Source organism: Tamandua tetradactyla, chromosome 17 (assembly GCF_023851605.1).
Source record: "Tamandua tetradactyla isolate mTamTet1 chromosome 17, mTamTet1.pri, whole genome shotgun sequence".
NCBI classification, from domain to species: Eukaryota; Metazoa; Chordata; class Mammalia; order Pilosa; family Myrmecophagidae; genus Tamandua; species Tamandua tetradactyla.
The window spans coordinates 44,880,881-44,902,174 of NC_135343.1; the positions used below are offsets into that span (position 1 = coordinate 44,880,881).

The 21,294-nt window shown below is 49.1% G+C and overlaps 1 protein-coding gene across 25 annotated transcripts in view; it reads left to right on the forward strand.

Annotated features, from left to right (window-relative positions):
• Positions 1-21,294, forward strand: part of DYSF (dysferlin) — a 227,496-nt gene that overhangs the window by 54,505 nt on the left and 151,697 nt on the right. For 24 of the 25 annotated variants that reach the window (XM_077134524.1, XM_077134531.1, XM_077134534.1 and 21 more), the window contains 8 exons: positions 91-141; positions 1,187-1,217; positions 1,862-1,977; positions 4,228-4,354; positions 5,055-5,158; positions 15,977-16,045; positions 16,212-16,255; positions 19,701-19,783. In XM_077134524.1, coding sequence (XP_076990639.1) covers positions 91-141; positions 1,187-1,217; positions 1,862-1,977; positions 4,228-4,354; positions 5,055-5,158; positions 15,977-16,045; positions 16,212-16,255; positions 19,701-19,783 — 625 coding nt within the window. Of the gene's footprint in view, positions 1-90; positions 142-1,186; positions 1,218-1,861; positions 1,978-4,227; positions 4,355-5,054; positions 5,159-15,976; positions 16,046-16,211; positions 16,256-16,294; positions 18,329-19,700; positions 19,784-21,294 lie in introns of those variants that run through there. The other variant, XM_077134546.1, reaches the window with a different exon arrangement.

Below are 21,294 nucleotides of genomic sequence, written 5' to 3' on the forward strand. Positions count from 1 at the left end.
TACTGTGCCCTTAGGCAGGGTGAAGTCTGGCCTTGGGGCAGGGAGGAGCTGTAGGGTGGACCCCTCTGAGCCCCACATCTTTCCCTCCAGGTGGTCGACTCCCGCTCCCTCAGGACCGATGCGCTCATCGGGGAGTTCCGGGTAACTGCTTGCTGTTGAGAGTGGTCTGTTCTCAGCTGATGGAGCCGTCCCAGGGTGGCGTGCCCGGGCGGTGGTCTGGGAAGGCAGCACGGGGTCTGATCTCAAGCCACCTTCCTCCCAGTTTTAACCATCTTAGGCCAGGGTGACATTGGTGCTCTCTTCTGGCCTCACCCTGACTCCAGTTTGGGGCATGGGGTCCAGGGGTGATCCTGGGGATGTAGGGGGCAGTGGAGAGAAGGGGAAGCCCACCTAGGCCTGCCAGTTTGTCCCAGACAGTCTGCTGTGGAGAACTGAGAACAGAACTGAGTACAGTTCTGCTCCCGGGATGGATTTAGCAAATTGCATGAAATAAAGGTAACTAGTAAGGAGACCCAAATGGTATTTTAATGTAATTTTGTTGATTTTCTCATTTTTGCATCTTCAAGCATTTATCAAAAGGAAAGAAAGGGCTCAGACTTATTTTTACCTGCCCCTACTATCCAAATAAAATACATCCCTCTTCTCTGGGAAACAGTCACAAGATTAAAAAAAATGAAGTCTCTTTTCCTAGAGAAGCTTTTTTTTTTTCAAAGGAGTGAGCTTGAGCCTGAGTCATTCTGTAACAAATGAAATCTTAATTGTGTTTTGGGTCTCAAATCTCTGTAACAAATTCTTGTTCTGAGAACCCAAGGGTTAAGTTTAAAATAGATTCTACTTTTTCCAAATTATAAAAGTAATCTATACTTTTTATCGACAACTATAAAATATAGGAAATAATACAAAAAAAATTAAAATAACCTAAATCTACCTCCCAGAGGGTAGCCCTGTCACCATTTGACTGTGTTTCTTTCCTCTTTTTTTTTTTTAGGCATAAATATATTTTTCCAAGCTGGGATCAAAATGATTCTGCTTTCTTTCCATGTATTATTTTTTATATGATGAACATTTCTCCCTGTCATCAAATGTCCTTCAAAAACATGATTTTTAATGGAATTGTATAACCTCCATAGTGTATTTAACACTTCAGGGCAAGAGTCTGACTTGCATTTCCTCTCTTTGATTTCAGATGGACGTGGGTGCCATATACAGAGAGCCTCGTGAGTCAGCTTCTCCCCAATCTGTTTATATCCTTGCATTGTGGTTCTGGAAGCTACGTGGGGACACCCATGGGGGACTCTCGCACTTCCCTCCCTGGGGGCCCTAGAATTTAGAGGAAGGGATTGGGTCTTGGAGATGAGCCTACAGGAATGGAGATGAGGTGGATTTTCACCCCCCCAGGTAAAGCAGGTACTCAGGAAGAGCAAACCTGCGGCTGCGTCTACAGTTGACCCCGTCAGGGTTGCCAAATCTAGAAGGCCAGAGCTAGGGATGCTTGGAGCCTGGAGGCAGCGCAGACTGGGACAGGTCATTTGCATGAAGAGACCAGGATTTCTGCACACCCCCACTTCTGCCCTACATTGGGCCACCTCAGGCAACACATTCTCAACGGTCACACCTGAGTGAGGAGGAAAATGGCCTTGGGTTTGCCCGTGGTAGCCTCTTGTGGGGATTCCTGTTGATATCTCTAACTCTGCTGCCCATGAGCAGTCAGAGGCCTGTGGATTCTGGAATTTGAGTCCTGCCCACCTGTCCTGGTAGACGAGCCTTCCGACTCACCCACATGGCCCCCCGGGTCTCCTGGATGTGGTTGCAGATGGGTCCTTCCAGTGCTGGGGTCGCCATGGGTACTGTCTTTTTTTAGGACATGCCCATCTGAGGAAGTGGCTGCTGCTCTCGGACCCCGATGACTTCTCTGCTGGGGCCAGAGGCTACCTGAAAGCCAGCCTGTGCGTGCTGGGGCCCGGCGATGAAGCCCCTGTGAGTCCACTGCCCCACTTCACCTCACTGCACTAGCACCTGGGGGTGCAGGACCCCCACAAAACACAATAACAGAGAACAAAACCAGCTGTGTTTTCTGTTTTAAAAGAATACCTGGCAGGGTGGGCCACCGTGGCTCAGTGGCAGAGTTCTCGCCTACCATGCTGGAGACCTGGGTTCGATTCCTAGTGCCTGCGCATGCAAAAAAAAAAAAAAAGGTTACAGAATACATGGTAGTTGTGAGGCTTTTGGAACATGTGGAAAAGTGTAAAGAAAAAAGAAATCAATAATTCTACTGCTCAGAGATAGCTGTTATTGATATCTTGTTGCATACCTTCCAGAAGGATGTACATGCGTGGGTGTTTTTCTTTCTGAGATCATGCTCCATATGTTGTAACTGGGATTTGTTTTGCTTAATATATATATATATATATATCATTATCATCTTTGCCTGCCAGTACGTGCAAATTATAAGTCCTGGGTGGTGAGAATGAGAAAGGTCTCTAGAATTGGGGAGGTACCAGCATCTTTGAATATTTGGGAGCAGAAGAGGGTTGGAATCCTTGTTGGGGGAGAGGAATGGGGGCTTGTTAGATATAAATAGGAATTCTAAGCAGACATCAGAGTGCCCACTCTAGGTGGGAGATTCTGTTTGTGGTAGGGCCCTTTGCCCCATGGTGCTCAGTAACTAGACCAGACTGGGGTGGGTGGGTGGGGAGGGGTGGGCCTGGGCAGGGAGGGCCTGGAGGCTGGATACATGCTGTCGCCAGATGTCCTTACAGGGCTGATAGCCAGATGTCCTTACAGGGCTGACAGCATTCGGCAGGGAGGATGCAGGAGGACAGGGCCTGGGGCTTGTGAGAAGGACAATGATTAGGGAAAGGATTGGGAAGGCACATTTATTGAGTGCCTACTGTGTGCCAGGTTCTGCACTGGGAGCCTCACTTGGTGTGAGTGAAGGATTGGAGAAGGTGGATGGGGAGGTCAGCCGTCAAGGTTTTGCTAGAGGAATGGTTCCAAATGGCTAGAGGTTCAAGGTATGGTGAGAGCAGCTAGAGGGGAGAGGAGATGAAGGTGTTGTCGGTGGAGGGCAAGTAGCTGGACTGGCAAATGAGTTGTCCATGTGAATGGGGGAATTGGAAATCAAATGCCCAAATTGTGAGGCAGGTTCTGGAACCATCTAGGAAGGGTTAACCTAGGCCTGGTGGGTCATAACCATGAGAACCTGGGGTATGTGTGGAGGGTACGGATTTCCAGGGGGCCAAGCCACACCATGGGACACTGTCTCTGCTCTGTCACCCATAAAATTCAGCCCTGTTCCTCTGTAGTCCATCTCTCCAGACACCGCACCTTCTTGTTCCTTCTGTTCGGGGTTTCTGAATACATTATCTTAAAAAAAACTATATGCTTCCCTCCTCTTCCCATTCTTGGGAATCTTGTTTTTTCCTGATGAAGCCACTTTTAAAACCAACAGAGGAGGCCCCCGTTTTCTGCTTCAGCTCCCCTTGGGTCTCTGGGATGTGCGGAGTAGCCTTTTTTTGGCTTCTCATATAAACTTCCAGCCTACTGCAGCCTGTCTCAGCTTCATCAGCTCCTCCTCCTTCGAGGTCTGCTCCACTGGAGTTTCCCACCCTGGACTGTTACCAACCCCAGTGGCAGGCTGTGTTAGTTTGCAAGCTGCCAGAATGCAATATACCAGAAATGGAACAGCTTTTATAAAGGGAATATCATGTTACAAGTTTACAGGTTAAGCCTATGGAAATGCCCAAACTAAGGCATCCAGGAAAAGATACCTTAGTTCAAGAAAGGCCAATGCGTCTGGAACACCTCTGTCAGCTGGGAAGTCACATGCTGGCATCTGCTGGTCCCTTGCTCCTGGTCTCCATTGCTTTCAGCCTCTGTTCCTGTGGGGGTTCCTCCCTTTGCCTCTCTGGGTATGGCTTTCATCTCATGGCTTCCCTTGGTTCTCTCCAGGCTCTGGCTTGCTTGATATCTCATGGCAATGTCTGCTGGGCTCCAAGCATCTCCAAATATCTGTGTCTCTGTTCTCCAGGCACAGACTGGGCACACACTAATGCAAAATATTAAAACAGGCAAAATTGTTGGGTGGGGGGGAGGAGTACGGGAACTCGGTACTTTCTGTGTGTTTTTCTGCAAGCCTATAACAGCCCTCATTAAAAAAAAATAGAAGGCAATAGTATCGGGTAAAGAAAGGGTGTATTAGGAAATCATATTTGGTTTGCTTTGCAGCTGGAAAGGAAACACCCCTTGGAGGACAAGGAGGACATCGAAGGCAACCTGCTCAGGCCCACGGGCGTGGCCCTCCGCGGAGCCCACTTCTGCCTGAAGGTCTTTAGGGCTGAGGACTTGCCGCAGAGTAAGTCTGGCATCCCCTCTGGGTCTGAGGCCCCTTTGAGGCACCCACCGAGAGGTTTAGAGTCCAGGGACTGCGCCTGGGGGAAAGGAGAGGCCTCCGCTCATGGGTTGCTGGTCCCTGTTCCTGCTAGCGCCTCTTCCTCCCCAGGGGCTGCCTGCCCCTCTGCTCCTTCCTGCTTCCCCTTGGCCTGGCACCCCCAAGGTCTGCCAGAGACCACTGCAGAACTCCCTTCCTCCCTGCCTGGGGGGAAGCCTCAGACCTGTTTTAGGTTCCCCAGGAGTTTCTTATGTTCTTAACAACAAAAAAGCAACCAGAACTTCATGCAAAATAATAAAAGCTGGTGGAGGGGAGATGCAAGAATTCTTGAGAGGGGGCTCTGTCCCAGCGCCCCTGGGCCTGGTCTGGCTATTCAGCCACTCCCTGAACCCATTTTCTTGATGCTCACTGGGCAGCAGCACCGGACGCTGTTTCTGCTCTCAGCGCTGGATCGCCTTGGTTTTCCCTTGCCTCTGGGAGGAAGTCTGCTTGGATTGCCTGTGGGCAGGTCTTGGGCTGGACAAGAGCCTGGTCTCTGGGCTGAGTGGGGTGCCACAGCCTCTTTCTCAGGGACTCCCAGGACCGGTGGGGGACAGGCAGGCGGAAAGGCGGGGTTTGGCAGCGGGACGACCGGTGGGCAGTGACCAGCGTGTCTTCCCCGCAGTGGACGATGCTGTGATGGACAGCGTGAAGCAGATCTTCGGCTTTGACAGTAACAAGAAGAACTTGGTGGACCCCTTCTTGGAGGTTGGCTTTGCTGGGAAGATGGTAAGGAGCAAGGGGGCAGGGGCGCTCTCATGGGAGGGTGACCACTGGGCGGTCTGTGGATGGGATGCTGGGTACAGTGCAGGATGTGGCCAGGGACACACACACTGTCCTCAGCAGGTCCCATCAGAGACGTGTGCCTACGGGGGGCAGGCAGGGCTGACCCTGGGACAGGCTGTGAGACCCTGAGAGGGACCCAACAGGGACAGGTCTGCCCAGCGTGCCCGAGACAGACAGGTGGGTGTGGCTGGACATGGAGAAGGCAGTGACAGTGGGCAGAGAGAGAAGTGAATGTCTGGAGGGAAATGGAGTCGGAGCTGGGAAACCAGATAGGAAGGCGTGAAGCTAAGGAAAGGCAGTTTCTTCTTTAATGTGTAATAGAAACACAACGATGATTTTTAAAAAGCTGTGGCCAACGCTGGGCAGCAAATGGCCACTCTGGTGGAGACCCAGGGGTCACTGGAGCTCCCTCTCTTCCTTGAGGCCCGGGCTGTCTCTCAAGTCCTTGGTGATTTCTGGCCATGCCCCTCCCTCTGCTCTGGGCCCACACACAGCCTGGTGCACCCCAGCATTTCTCTACTCGCCCCCCCAGAGGCTCTCCCAGGCAGATGTGTCCCCTTCTGGGACCCCCACAGCTCTGCTTAGCTCTGACCCCTCCCTTCCAGCCCAGAGCTCTTCATGCTTTCTGAACATCTCTATTTGCTGCCCCACTGGTCCTAAAGGATTTGTTTTTTAAGGATCTTTCTTCTCTGCCTTGATCTGCCCCACCTCCAACAGCTTCTATCCTAACCAGAGACCACCATCAAAGAGGACGTGGGCCCCTTGATTCTTTCCCTTTTTGGTCTCCCCATCAAACGTGCTGCCTCTAGCTCCAGATTCTCACATGTCCCTGAGGACCGTCCCTTCCCCCCGGCCCCAGGCATCCCCTTCTCTGCCCTGACCCACCAACAGCCTGGGTTCGTTCTCCTCTTGCCTGGGTTCTCTCCATGGGCAGTTATCGGTGTAATTTTTCTGAATCCCGGCCCTGTCTGTGCACACACAGCCCAAAACGCAAGCCTGTCTGCCCAGGCCCTGCTCGGTCTGACTTCCTAGTCTGGGCTCCAAGTCCGGCGTGGGCGCCTGCCGAGCCGGGTGAGAATCCGAACGCGGCCCCCTCGTGGGCAGACGCCGCCCTTCGCCCCTCGGAGGCCAGCCGGGAGGGGCCGCAGTTTACGCAGCGGCCGGTGGCCTTTCTCCGCCGTCCTGCCGAGCCCCTGCGTGGTCACATGCAGCCTTCGCCCGGGCTGTGACCCGCGCCCTTCCCAGCCTTCTTCCCGGCTTGCGGTGCATCGGTCAGCACCCCGCTTCCGGAGCCTTCACCGGGCGGGCAGTGGCTCAGTCCCGGGCTTCCAGGGGCCCCTCATTCCCTGCTCTATGTTAGCCAATTTTCCATTATGCTTCAGTAATGTGTTAGCACCTGTTCTCCTGGCTCGAGGGCAGGGACCGGGGTCGGGTTCCCTGGGTAGATCCAGAGCCCCGCCCGAGCCCGCTGCGTGGGGGAGGGGCTGGGGGGACGCGGCAAGTGGGCGCAGACTCGGCCCTGGGTCCTGGAACCCATCGGGAGCCTCTGAGACTCTTTGTCCGGACTTCAGGGGGTGGAGGTGGGTCAGGGGCCTAGAGGGCTGCCACAGCTGCGTCTAGAAAGCTTATCCATATAATCATTGAAAAGCCTGCGTTTGCATGGTAAATTTCATAAACCGATTTAAAACTAAGGCAACAAGGAAAAAGTCTACATATTCAGATAGCAAAGCTCTTAAGTTCTAAGTATTACAAATTAACTTAGATACCATTTGATGAGCTGTCAAAACTGTGAATGTTCTCAAAATATCAAGTAGAGAGTTCTTACAAATATCTGCATTGCTATAATAATGACCTATGCCACTAAAATATTTTCCCGATTTCAGGAAAATATGGAGATTTTTTTTTACTATTAGCATATGGAAATCTTAACCACCTAAAATGGATATGTTAATTAGCTTATTTATAAGCATATTAAAATATATATCTAAGTAATCATTGTAAAGCCTGTTTGTACAATAATGACATTGAGATTTTGAGGAGCCCAGGCCCGTTGTCCATGCTCTGGATTTGTCTGATTGTTTCCTTCTGGGGTTGTTTCACTGCTCCTCTGGCTGCTGCATTTCTGTAAGCTGGGAGTCAGGTCTCGAGACCCAGCAAATTCAGATGCAGTATTTTGTACGGAAGGCATTGCAGCTGATGGTTTGCACAACTATTGCATCACAGCAGTGATGTCAGGGTGAGGCGTGGTAGCAGAGTGCTCTGTTATGAAAGGACAGGCTTCCCTCCATGATTAGCAGGTGATCTGCAGATGACATCTTGGCCCCCCGTGAATAGCCTGCTTCTCAGCAGCCTCTTAGCTCGTGCCTTAAGCTTCCGTCGATTTCCTTGCTTGACTAAATCGATACTCTTGGGGTTACGAAGTGGTGATTTTCTAATTATCATTCATTCCATCTCTATTATCGGGCTTTTTTCTGTAAAGAAGAGCATCCTTGCCCTGCTCCTTTGAATATAATTACATTGAACGTCAATAATTTTTACTAATTTAGCGTGTTAAAATCATCCATTGTGTTATACAAATTGACCCCCTTGGCCATAGGGAGGCTTTTCAAGCCGGCCCTTCTTTTCCCACGCTTAGCACACTCTCACTGAAAATGTATGTGGCCAGGTAACTCGGGTTTTAAACCCCTTCGCAATGAGGTATACCTACCTGCTCACTGAGGATCTTTACCCAAGAGCACGCTTTTGGCTTGGGCTTAGGATCAAGAAGGTCTGATGCATGTGCCAGGACGGTTTTGCTGGACACGCCCCCAAAGGACTGGGTTCATTTCTCTCAGTTGACAGTTGACGAATGGGGAAAATGAGGTTCTGAGCTTGTTTTTATTTCTTGCTCTGAATATGGTAGGGTGCTTTGATGGTGGCTAGCACCAAGATCGACCTGCCGTCAAGGTCAGTAGCTTTCCTTGGAGCTAAGTCTCAGGGCTCTTGGCTGTTCCTGGGTCCTTGCCAGCACCCTTGATTTCTCTACCTCCTCTGCTCAGATTTGCCTTTGGCTGGCCCCAAGATTTTACTAGGTAGGTGCTAGTATCTGGGGAGGTGAGGGATGTGGGGGACCTGACCAAGGCAGGGGACTGTATGAAGCTGATTGGTGGCTGGGCTCATGCAAGAAGCCAGGCCCCCCATTTTCCCTTTGGAAGGAAGGGGTTAAAGGATGGGCTCACAGTAAGGAAGGGGAGAGCTGAGTTCCCCCACTCATTTTTTATTTTCACTTTTTAGTTTTTCTTTTTAAATACTTTAAAACTAGACAGTTTCAAAGACAGTTACAAAATAAGACAGTTACAAAAATAATACAGACTCCATACAGAGAACTCCAAAATACTTCTGCTCAGATCCACCAATTTAAACATTTTGCCACATCTCCCCTCTCCTCCCCTCCAATTCTCTGTCCATTTTCCGAACACTGGTGCGTAGGTCGTATACGTCATACTCGATGAGCTCTTCATTAGTGTTTGGGTGTGGACAGGGATGAACTGCAGTGTGGTTTGTTTTACTATGCAAGCTATAAGGTCTTGAAGAGAATAGGCTACTATTTTTATAATGTTTAAATAATGAGAACTTTCAAACATTTGACCACATTTTGAATAAATAGAACATTGTAAGTACAGCTTAAACCTCAGTACAGATTATACCTTACTTCTTCACTTCCCCAACTCTCCCTTTCCAAAGGTAGACACTGTCCTACCCTGATGTGGCTGGGTAACATTTCCAGGTATTTTTTACAACTTTACTCAATGTGTGTGTATAGATGTAAACGTACGTCCATATACATATATATAAAGTGCATACATCCATATATATATACACACACAACCTATATACTGTCATTTTTAGTGTTTCAACCTTTTATTTACATGGTATAGTAAACAAATCTTTTTGTTAATTTTTATTGATCATTGAGTTTGGTGTATGATGATGATAATGTATACATTACTTTTATTTTAACCACGGCATAGGGTTTCTCTCTCTCTTTTTTTAATTTCAGGAATTGATTTTATCTAATATTACTATAACTGCTTATAGTTTTTTTTTTTTTTAACTGTTTTTTAGGTGCAAAATATAACATATAAATACAAAGGAAAAAAGCAATAATTTTCAAAGCACACTTCAGCAAGCAGCTACAGAACAGTTCCCAGAGTTTGTCATGGGCTTCCATGCCCTCAATTTAGATTTTTCCTTCTAGCTGCTCCAAAATGCTGGCAGCTTTATCAGAGTCATAATAATGGAATCATACAGTATCTGTTCTTTTGTGTCTGACTTATTTCACTCAGTGTTATGTCCTCAAGGTTCATCCTCATTGTCATTTTTTCTGGACATCCTTTTGTCTAAATGCTGCATAATATTCCATTGTATGCATATACCACATTTTGTTTATCCGTTTGTCTGTTGATGGGCACCTGGATTGTTTCCATCGCTTGGCAATTGTGAATAATGCCACTGTGAACATCGGTGTGCAAATGTCTGTTCGTGTCACTGCCCTCAGTTTTTCTGGGTATATACCAAGTATTTGTATTGCTTGGTCATTGAGCAACTCAGTATTTAGTTTTCTGAGGAATCGCCAAACTGACTTCCACAGTGGCTGAACGATTTTACATTCCCACCAACAGTGAATATGTTCCAATTTCTCCACATCCTCTCCAACATTTCTAGTTTCCTGTTTGTTTAATAGCAGCCATTCTTATGGTGTGAGGTGGTATCTCATTGTCGTCTTAATTTGCATTTCCCTTATAGCCAATGAAGATGAGCAGGTCTTCATGTGCTTTTTAACCATTTGTATTTGCGCTTCAGAAAAGTGCCTATTCATTTCCTTTGCCCATTTTATAATGGGGTTGCTTGTTCTTTTGTTGGTGAGCTGTATAATTTCTTTTTGTACATAGGATATCAAGCCTTTATCTGATAGGTGGTTTCCAAATATTTTCTCCCATTGAGTTGGCCGCCTCTTCACCTTTTTAACCAAGTCCATTGAGGCAGAGAAGCTCTTGATCTTAAGGAGTTCCCATTTGTCTATTTTTTCTTTCATAGATTGTGCTTTAGGTGTAAAGTTTAAGAAGCCAACTCCTATTACTAGATCTTGGAGATGTTTCCCTACATTTTTTTCAAGAAGTTGTATGGTACTGGCTCTTACATTTAGGTCTTTGATCCATTTTGAATTAATTTTTGTATAGGGTGTAAGGTTCTCTTTCATTCTTTTGGTTATTGAAATCCAATTCTCCCATGCCCATTTATTGAAAAGACTATTCTGTCCCAATTCAGTGGATTTGGGGCCTTATCAAAGATCGAATGTCCATCAATTTGGGGGTCAGTCTCTGCACTCCCTTTAGAAGGAAGGGGTTAAAGGTTGGATTCACAGTAGGGGAGAGGAGAGTTGAGACCCCCCCCACTCATTTTTTAAAAAAATATTTTTATTGACAAATTTTCACACATAAACAGTCCATACATGGTGTATAATCAGTGGCTCACAATATCATCACATAATTGTGTATCATCACCATGATCATTTTTTAGAACATTTGTATCACTCCAGAAAAAGAAATAAAAAGAAAAAAAAAACATATATCCCTTACCCCTCCCTCTCATTAACCACTAGTATTTCCATCTACCCAATTTATTTTACTCCTTATCCCCCCTATTTAAATTTTTTGTCCATATTTCTTTTACTCATCTGAGACACCCCGCTTTTGAAAGTTTCAGCCTGGTTGTCTTCCTTCTGTGTCCCCAGGACTCTGCACCCCTCTCCCCTTCCCCTGAGCCACCTCCCTGTGGCTTCCCCCCGTCCTCGCTGCCTGTCTGCCTGACCCCCTTGCCCAGCCTGCCTGTGTCATTTTTTCTCATTACAACCTAACCTGGAGAGCCGTGGGTTTTGTCCTCCGTGTGCCCACTAACCCCAGCCTGGCCCTCTTTGCATTTCCTCTCATGGACGCATGGTGGCGTCACTGTCTAAGACATGACCCATTCCTGATTTGGCCAAGTTCCTAAAGGGGCTAGAGGGGGAGAAGGAAACGGGGGTTAGTTTGAGGGAAAGGTTAGGAGATATAAAAATACGGCTTATTTTAAAACTGTTTTTTGCGTATGAATGCAAGTGTAAAATGTGTTGTTAAAAAAAAATTTGGGAAACAAATCAGAGAAAAGGAAGGAAAGAGGAAAAAATGAACCACACTCCTGACTCCCAAGCGCGTGCCAGAGCTAACATCTGGGTGAATTCCCTTTAGTGCATTTTCTGTCTTTATCTCTCACCTTTTAAAAAATGTATCTGAAAAAAGTTGGATTCAGATTATGGATGCAGTTTGGTAAATTGCTTTTATCACCTAATATTTTCTCAAGTTACTAAATAGTGTTTGAAATACAATTTTTTTGACAGCTGGTTAATATTTTATTGGATGAATATACTTGTAAGATCGATGCACTTTTGGATATTTATTTTGTTTGTAACTTTCTCTTTTATAAACAACCTCTTGACAAACATCAGCATACACTGATCTTTTTGTCCACATTAAAAAATTTTTTTCCATAGAGAAGTTTCTAGAACTGGAATTGGTATGTCGGAGTGTGTGCTTATTTTTAAGAATTTGATATATGTGGCCAAGAAGCCCTCCAGAAAGGTTTTAAAAGTGATGGAAGGTTTGAAAAAAAAAAAGACTTAGAGAAGAGGGGAAGGAGGCAGATGAAGCCTGGTGCTGCTCGGCCGTCCATGCACGCGTGTGTGGGAAAGCTGCGTGTGTGTGTGTGTGTGGGAAAGCTCATGTGTGTGTGCGTATGCACGCGTGTGTGGGAAAGCTCATATACACGTGTGTGGGAAAGCTTATGCACGCCTGTGTGGGAAGGCTGCATGTGCGCGTGTGTGGGAAGGCTCATGCGTGCGTGTGTGGGAAGGCTGCATGTGCGCGTGTGTGGGAAGGCTGCATGTGCGCGTGTGTGGGAAGGCTGCATGTGCGCGTGTGTGGGAAGGCTGCATGTGCGCGTGTGTGGGAAGGCTGCATGTGTGCGTGTGTGGGAAGGCTCATGCGTGCGTGTGTGGGAAAGCTGCGAGTGTGTGTGTGTGGGAAAGCTCATGCGTGCATGTGTGGGAAAGCTGCATGTGCGCGTGTGTGGGAAGGCTCATGCGTGCGTGTGTGGGAAAGCTGCGAGTGTGTGTGTGTGGGAAGGCTGCATGTGCGCGTGTGTGGGAAGGCTGCATGTGTGCGTGTGTGGGAAGGCTGCATGTGTGCGTGTGTGGGAAGGCTCATGCGTGCGTGTGTGGGAAAGCTGCGAGTGTGTGTGTGTGGGAAAGCTCATGCGTGCATGTGTGGGAAAGCTGCATGTGCGCGTGTGTGGGAAGGCTCATGCGTGCGTGTGTGGGAAAGCTGCGAGTGTGTGTGTGTGGGAAGGCTGCATGTGCGCGTGTGTGGGAAGGCTGCATGTGTGCGTGTGTGGGAAGGCTGCATGTGTGCGTGTGTGGGAAGTCTCATGCGTGCGTGTGTGGGAAAGCTGCGAGTGTGTGTGTGTGGGAAAGCTCATGCGTGCATGTGTGGGAAAGCTGCGTGTGTGCGTGTGTGTGTGGGAAAGCTCATGTGTGTGTGCATATGCGCGTGTGTGGGGGAAAGCTCATATACACGTGTGTGGGAAAGCTTATGCACGCCTGTGTGGGAAGGCTGCATGTGCGCGTGTGTGGGAAGGCTGCATGTGCGCGTGTGTGGGAAGGCTGCATGTGTGCGGGTGTGGGAAGGCTCATGCGTGCGTGTGTGGGAAAGCTGCATGTGTGCATGTGTGGGAAGGCTGCATGTGTGCGTGTGTGGGAAGGCTGCATGTGCGCGTGTGCGGGAAGGCTCATGCGTGCGTGTGTGGGAAAGCTGCATGTGTGCGTGTGTGGGAAGGCTGCATGTGTGCGTGTGTGGGAAGGCTGCATGTGTGCGTGTGTGGGAAGTCTCATGCATGCGTGTGTGGGAAAGCTGCGAGTGTGCGTGTGTGGGAAGGCTCATGCGTGCGTGTGTGGGAAAGCTGCATGTGTGCGTGTGTGGGAAGGCTGCATGTGCGCGTGTGTGGGAAGGCTGCATGTGCGCGTGTGTGGGAAGTCTCATGCGTGCGTGTGTGGGAAAGCTGCATGTGTGCATGTGTGGGAAGGCTGCATGTGTGCGTGTGTGGGAAGTCTCATGCGTGCGTGTGTGGGAAAGCTGCGTGTGTGCATGTGTGGGAAAGCTGGCAGAGCTCGGGCCAGAGGCAGTGCTGGCCTGTGGGTGGCACAAGCCTTTATCCAGGTTCTAGACCCACCTCCTGGCTGTCCTATCAGAGGGTGTCCCGGAGGGCGGCTGGGCTGCACTGCTCCCAGTGGCCGACGGGCCTGGCCAGGGCTGAAGGTGGCTCCGTGGGCGGCGTGGACATGGCCCCTGGGGGCCTGGGGACAACCTGCGCCTCCTTGTTCCAGGGAGCTGGAGGCATGGTGTGGCCAGGGCCTCTCACCTGTGCCTAGCTAGAATCCTTTCTTTCCCTTTTAGTTTCATGTGCTTTCTTCAGTACTCTAAGAAATTGCTCATCTAACTTTTCCATTAGGTAACTTGCTTGTTACATGTACCATTTGCAGATCATGAAAATCTCTCTCCCTGTCATTCCCCATCTAACCATCCATTCGTTCATTCCCTCGCCCGTTGATTTACTTGGTATCATTCTGGTTTTGTTACGCAAACAAGCGTGATATAGACTCTCTTATTTTACCCTTTCTAAACACAGGTGGTAGCACAGTAACTCGCTGCTCTGTACCTTGGTTTTTTTTCACGTAATCACAAAACCTGGAGATTGTTCCATGTCAGAACATAGAGTGAGTCCTCATTCTTTTCAGAGCTGTGCACTGTTCCGGTTCATGGATGGACCCGAGTTTATCTAGCCTGGCCTCTATTGGTGGACACGTAGGTTGTACTCAACCTTTGCTATTTCAAGCCATGCTGCAGTGCATAACCTCACATGTCCAGGTATTTCTGCAGGATACATGTTTAGAGGTAGAGTCAGTAGGCCAAAGGGTATATGCATTTGTACTTTTGATAGATGACAGCCAAATGTCCCCTGGAGGGGTGTGTTAGTTAGATTCAGTTGTCAACTTGGCCAGGTGAGCATACCTAGTCTTGTTGCTGCGGACATAAACCAGTGGTACGTGAACCTCATCTGTTGCCAATTACATCTGCAGTCAGCTAGGAGGCGTGTCTGCTGCAATGAGTGACGTTTGACTTAATTGGCTGGTGCTTAAATGAGAGATTGCAATGTAGCACTGCTGAGCAGTTTGGCATTCCTCATCTCAGCACTCGCAGCTCAGCCCAGGCCTCTGGAGATGCAGAAAGAAGTCACCCCGGGGAAAGTTGTTGGAACCCAGGGGCCTGGAGAGAAGACCAGCAGAGACCCTCCTGTGCCTTCCACGTAAGAAAGAACCTCAGTGGAAAGTTAGCTGCCTTTCCTCTGAAGAACCAACAAAATAAATCCCCTTTTATTAAAAGCCAATCCGTCTCTGGTGTGTTGCATTCCGGCAGCGAGCAAACTGAAACAAGGGGTCAAGCTACTTCATTCTCCCAGCAGCAAAATCTTAGAGTGCAGATTCCCTGTAGCCTTCCCAACAGGGGGCTGTCAGATTTTAGAGGTTTTGTGAGTCTATTCGATGAGAAATAGTCTCTCATTAGTTGTATCTGTGCCTCTTTTAATGTGAGTGAGTGTGAGCATCTTTTTGTACATTTCCCAGCCGTTTGTTATCTCTATGGTTATGAAATGTTGGTTCCGCTCTTTGCCCTTTGCCCTTTGGGTTGTTGGTCTCTCTTCTTTACTTCCACCTCTCTTAGGCCAACCCAAGGGCCAAATGCTGGTGCCCGCTGCTGCCCCCAGCCTTGCACGGCCTCTGCCCGGGCTTTATTTATTTTTTTAATTCAGGGAGGAGGGGGAAGTGGGGCAGGGTCTGGCACTGGGTGGACCAGGGATGGAGACAAAGCCCTCACCCCCGGAGAGGCCATTCTTCATTTGATGGAAGAACTGAAGTCCCTGGTCTAAGTCAGATAGTGAGATGCGTTAAATGAGATCATGACGTGCACTACCTGGCTCATTGCTGAGCCGTGGTGAGGGCTCTGAGAATGGCTGCTCACTACTTTATATGCAGGCTATACAAAACTTCCAGGACCTGCTGTCCCCGTGCGTGGGTGTGTACAGGGTGGTTGGGACCGGGAGAGGGTTTGGTCCAGCTCCCACCCCTGCTTGGTTTCTTTTGTGGGAAGCCCAGGTTTTCAAGCAGGGTTGGTCTCAGGCACACTGTGGCTTATGGGGCTTGTACCCTCATTCTCAGATGGCAGTGTGCATGGCCCCATCCTGAACCTCCAATTGCCAGTCCCCCCTCCCTCCAGAGACGGGGTCACAGCCTTCCTAAGTGGCAGGTGCTCTGAGCTGATAGGCCACGGGAAGTGCCACAGGATGTAAGCGTCCCTGGAAGGAAGCAGTCTTGACTGAGGCTTGTGCCCACCACGGGAAGCAGGGCATGCTGGGGTGGGAGTTGGGGTCAGGAGAGAAGGGCTGTGGCACGCAGGCAGTGCTGTCCCCTACCCCTGGTCTGACCAACCACTGAACTTTGTCTCTGCAAAGGCTCCTGCCTGAGCAGCCCCCTGCAGCAGGCCCAGAGGGTGGCCAGCATGGCGGAGTGGCCCCTGGCTGGTCCTGGAGGGCCTCAGCGTCCCCCTGGAGCTTGAGTTGCCTGTCTGCTGTGTCTTCCAGCTCTGCAGCAAGATCCTGGAGAAGACGGCCAACCCCCAGTGGAATCAGAGCATCACGCTGCCTGCCATGGTGAGACCCCCACCTCCCCCAGATCCACTTCAGAAGGTCTGAGGAGGGTCCTTCCCTCCCCAGCAGCCCACCTGCATCCCAGACGTCTGCTTGGAGATGGGGGGGGCTGTATGTGGTGTCATTTTCTTCAAGAAGACCCGCTCCCATACCTCTCTTCCCTCCTCAGTTTCCTTCCATGTGCGAAAAAATGAGGATCCGTGTCATTGACTGGTGAGTCTGGGCCTCAGAGTCTGGGGGTGGGCGTCAGGGGGCCTCAGCTGTTTCAGGCATCTGCACTGGGGGAGGATATTCTGTGCGAGAGCATCTTCTCTGGGGGTGTAGCTTTTCTTGGCAAGCTTCCTCAAAGCCTGGCTCAGGAGGGAGGATGTCAGGCAGGTAAGCCAGGGCCCAGCGCCTGGGGGTCCCCGCGGGCAGGAGGGCCCAGGGAAGGCTTCCTGGAGGAGGTGGGGCAGGTGGTGGCCTGGCAGAGGGGTGGGGGTGTGATCTGTTCAGCGGAGGGCATTCTAGGGAGGAGAGGCTCTTGTGCAAGGGCACAGATGCTGGAAGAGCACAGCTTCTGGGGAGACGGGTCCGGAAGCCCCTGTGGTTGGTGGGAAAAGCGGGATTGCCACCAGGCAGGGGAAGGCGGGCCAGGTTCCCAGGCACGGGGCATCTCCACACGCACGGGAAAATAATCACAGACAACGCTCATGGACTGCTTATCTACGTATGGTGCTGTGCAAACACTGCATGAGGTCATTTAGTCCTCGACTCGACTCTGTGGCCCAGCTTCCACTTTACTGCTGAGGAAGCAGGTTTGCACAGACTGAGTGGGGTGACATAGCTAGGACAGGTCAGTGGCCGGACTCATACCCAAGCCTGCTGCTCCCCAAGCCCCCAGTCCTGACCACACGGCCCTGTGGCCTCCTGGCTACCAAGGTGGTCCCTCTCGTACTTGAAGGGGCTGCTAAGGTTGGCCATGTGTGCTCTCCAGGCCTTTCCTTCCACCAGCCTTTCCAGAAAGAGAGAACCTTGTCCTTTCATTGCCCCCAAAACATCTTGGCCGTGTGGTTCCCGGGCATGTTCTCCCTCGGTCTCACGCCCTTGGCGCCCCCAACCAGGAGGATAATGAAAGACCAGGGAAAAACCCCCAGGCCACAGAGCCATTAAAGTGTGCGCCAGCATCCCAGGCCTAGAGAAAACAGCTTGTGAGAATTAGAGGAGAGGACCCGGCGCAGCGAGGAGGTCGGCAGGAGAGGCCACGGGCCGCGACCACTGGCATGCACGGTCGGGAAGCGGTTTGGAGGAGAGATGTGCTTTGCGGCCACAGCACCCTCGCTGCAGTTCAGCCCTGATGCGTGTGCGCGGGTGTGTGTGTTGCGTTGAAGGCGGGTGGTTTTGCACGTGGGCACAGTGCTCACTGTCCCGTGCACGGCATCTGCATTTTCCTGAGCCCGTGCGAGCTGTGTCGATTGCTGCAGCCCACGGTACAATCCAAATGCATTACAGAATCTGGTGGTTGCCTTTCTGGTTTGGGTTGAAGTGGCATTTTTATTGTGAGTCTATTTTCAGACATGCTGCATTTTCCAAAAGCAACCCCAAGCCCCAAAACCCGACTCTTGGTCAGAAAGCATTCTGCTGCTGCAAGTTCCTATCCAGAAAAGTGCTTTCTTCCCAGAAAATGCAGATAAACGGCTGTAATAACCTGAATCCTGGAAATCTGATATAGTCATACAGTCTTTCCTCTGTAACTTAAATCTTCCATTTATTTTTAAAAGTTACTTTTTTATTTAACAAAACAAAAACCCCAAACTACCCTCCTGCAATAAAAAACAATGAAAACACCTCTTTTCCTGTTTTCTTTCCAGCCTCACCTGATTCAGGTCAGAAATCTAATTCTTTTCCCAGTGCTGGTCTTTTCTAGGGGTTGGCAATGAAGGCAGTTTAAAAATGCCCTCAACTGTCAATTATCTGATGTTGATAATCTTGTAAAATGTTTAGGGACATTTTTACTTTCCGGTTCAACAACATTCACCAGGAAAAATGATAAGGAGCTGTGCTGGTAATTCAGTTGTCAAGGCTCCCGTGGAAAACGTTAAAAATCAAAGCTTAATCTCCTTCCTGAGAAAGTAGAAAGAGGAAGTAAGGGAGCAGCATGGATTGGTATTTAAAAGGAAAAAAAAACCCAACCACAATCTGCTCAGAAGTGCTGTCCGTCCCAAGGATTCATAGCAGGGAAACAGAACCTACTTGGGGCTATGAGAAGGAGGGAAAAGCTGTACTCAGAAAAACTTGCTGCAGGAGGTAGGTCTAGCCCAGCCCAGGGTTCCTCAGCCTCCACAACGCTGACATTTCAGGGTGGAAAATTCTTTGTTGGGGGTGTGTGGCCTGTGCATTGTAGGGTATTTAGCAGCACCCAGGGCCTCTATCTGCGAGGTGCCGGGAGCAAACCAACCCCGGACCCCCACCAAAAGGGACCTCCTTGCCCCGTTGAGAACCAGTGGCCGAGCCTGGCCAGGAAGCTGCAGGCTGCTGCAATGAAAGCTCTGGTTTCTGTGTCAGGGGCATCTGGCTTCAAATCCCAGCTTTATCATCTTGGCAAATTATTTTAACCTTCTAAACCTCAGTGCCCACATCTGGAACTGGGGCTCATAGTGACACCGACCTCACCGGGCTAATGTTAGGATTAAATGAGTTGAGCTTTAGCCCACTGCTGAACTCAGAGCAAGTGTTCAAAAGAAGTTGGCAGCTATGATTTCTTATTGTCAGAGGGGGCAGGTGTGGGGCACAGAGAGGGCTATGCACGGGTCGTGGTGGGTTAAGTGGTGAACCGGTGAGCCAATCTCTGTGAGCCGCTGCCCACAGCAGCCTGTACTGGTCCGGGAGGGGATGCAACCAAGGGGGGAGGGGAGGGGTGGGGGCGGCTCTGCCCCTCCCTCCCTGGCCGTTCATGGCTCTGAGCCTCAGTTTCCTCATCTGAACAACTGGGATGATGATAAAATGCTATTCCCCAAGGCTGTTGGGAGGATTCCATGAGAAAGGAAGTTAAAAGCGCTTTGTCACATAGAAAGTCAGATACAAACAAACAAAGCAAAACCAAAGTGCATTAGCGTTGCCAAAGTTAGGATATGGCCTTGGAGACAGCTTCAGGTCACCTGACTGTTCCCTTGGTCTGGATATTTCTTTAGCTGCTGGAGCCTTAGTGCTCCCTGGGTTTGGCTCCCTGCACGCCTGCTGCCCTCCCCGCCCCACTCCGCCTTCCTCCCCACCTCTGACCCCCTCCCCCCACTCTGCAGGTATGCCCTGCGCACAGCCAGCCTGCCAGGCCCGGGCCAGAATCCAGAAAGTGCTGGTGGTTGGCAGAAAAGTCTATCTAGGAGGCTTGAGTGAAACTTTCCTTCCAGCATCTTCTTGGGACTGCTGTCATGAAAGCTCTGGTTTCCATGTCAGGGGCATCTGACTTCACATCCCAGCTTTATCACCTTGGCAGATTATTTTAACTTTCTAAGCCTTGATGCCCACATCTGAAACTGGGGCTCGTAGCGGTACCAACCTCACAGGGCTGATGTTAGGAGTAAAAACTGCGTGACCGAGGCCGTTTCCTTCCCGTGCGGGATGCGGCCTGGGAGGCCCCGGGCCCTCCGGTGCTCAGGCCCTCTCCGTCCCTTCGCTCTAGGGACCGCCTCACTCACAACGACATCGTGGCCACCACCTACCTGAGCATGTCGAAAATCTCTGCACCTGGAGGAGAGATAGAAGGTAAGTTCCACTGGGTTCTGCCCTCTGGTGCTCCAGGCTCTTCCTGCCCTGTCCCTGCTCTGTCTCCCATCGCCAATTTTGAGAGTTTGCAAAGGGAAGATTGTAAGGCCTTCGCTGCCCATTTTCCATGGAGAAGGGCTGTGGCCGATGAGAGAGATGCGATTGTAGGTGTTCAGGGTTCCCCATGTCGGGGGGGGGTACCAAGAGGGAAATTCACCCACCTCCTGGCTGACTCTGCTCTAGCAGTTTCTATTTTGAAATCGTTTTCATCGGTCTATTAAAAAAGTAATCCCTGATCATTTGGTATAATTTTAAATAGAGACAATTTAAAAAATTTTTTGTATGCTGTATGGTAGGGCCGCATTTTATTATTTTTCTGTGGGAGTATCCTGTTATTACAGCACCATTTGGGGAATGCTTGTTTGTTTGCTTTTTGGGAAGTGCGTGGACCGGGAGTTGAACCCGGGTCTCCCTCATGGCAGGTGAGAATTCTACCACTGAACTACGCTTGCACCCCCCAAATAGAGACAATTTGAAAGATGAATATATAATCTACCCATGAAATTACCGAAAAATCTGCTCCCAGGCAAAAACTGTTACTATCCTAGGACCAGCACGCATATGTAGATTCAGTATATGTATGCACATGTATATGCCAGTACACGCACGCACACACCCGTTATTTATACACGTGCACATAAATCAGATTGTTCTGAAAATTGCTTTTTGTGACTTTGCAATACAACCTAAATGTCTTTTCATGTCATTAAACATTCACCGATACAATTTTCAATCAATACACATCCCATTGTGTGCACGTACCCTAATCCGTACCAACTAGTTCATGTTGAATAGTTTTCTCATTTTTCCTCATTAAAACAACTAACTTTGTAATGAATATTTTTGTAATGGAATCATTGTATAAGTCATGATTTTCCTTTTGGGTAAATTCCTAGCAGTAGAATTGTTGTGTCTCAAAGGATTTGAACATTTTTAGGGGCTTCTGTATATATCAAAATCGCCCTTCAAAAAGATTGGCTGAATTTACACTTTAAATACTCCCGTAAATTCATTTCCCTGCACTCTCACCAACACAGGGTAAAGTAATATTAAAAAAACTTCACTGACTTCATGGGTGAACATGACAGAGCGTTATTGCCTTATTATTTATTATTTTGAGAGCTGGTGAAATTGCAAATTTTTAAATAATTATTTTGTATTTACGTATTGTATGTTTATGTATACTCATATGTTTTGTATTTATTCTATTGTGAATTGCCTGTTCATGTTTTCAGGTAATATTTCTGGTGGTGTTTTTTTTTTCTTATTATGTAAGAGTCCTGTATATTTATAATATTAACTTTTTCCTCTTGTCATATATGTGCTAAATAATTCTTCTTAGTTTTAGTTTACCTCTGAATAGTTCTTTATGTATAGAAATTCAAATTTTCTGTGTAGCCAAATCTATTAATCTTTTCCTTAATGAATAAGGCAAGGATCTAACATTACTT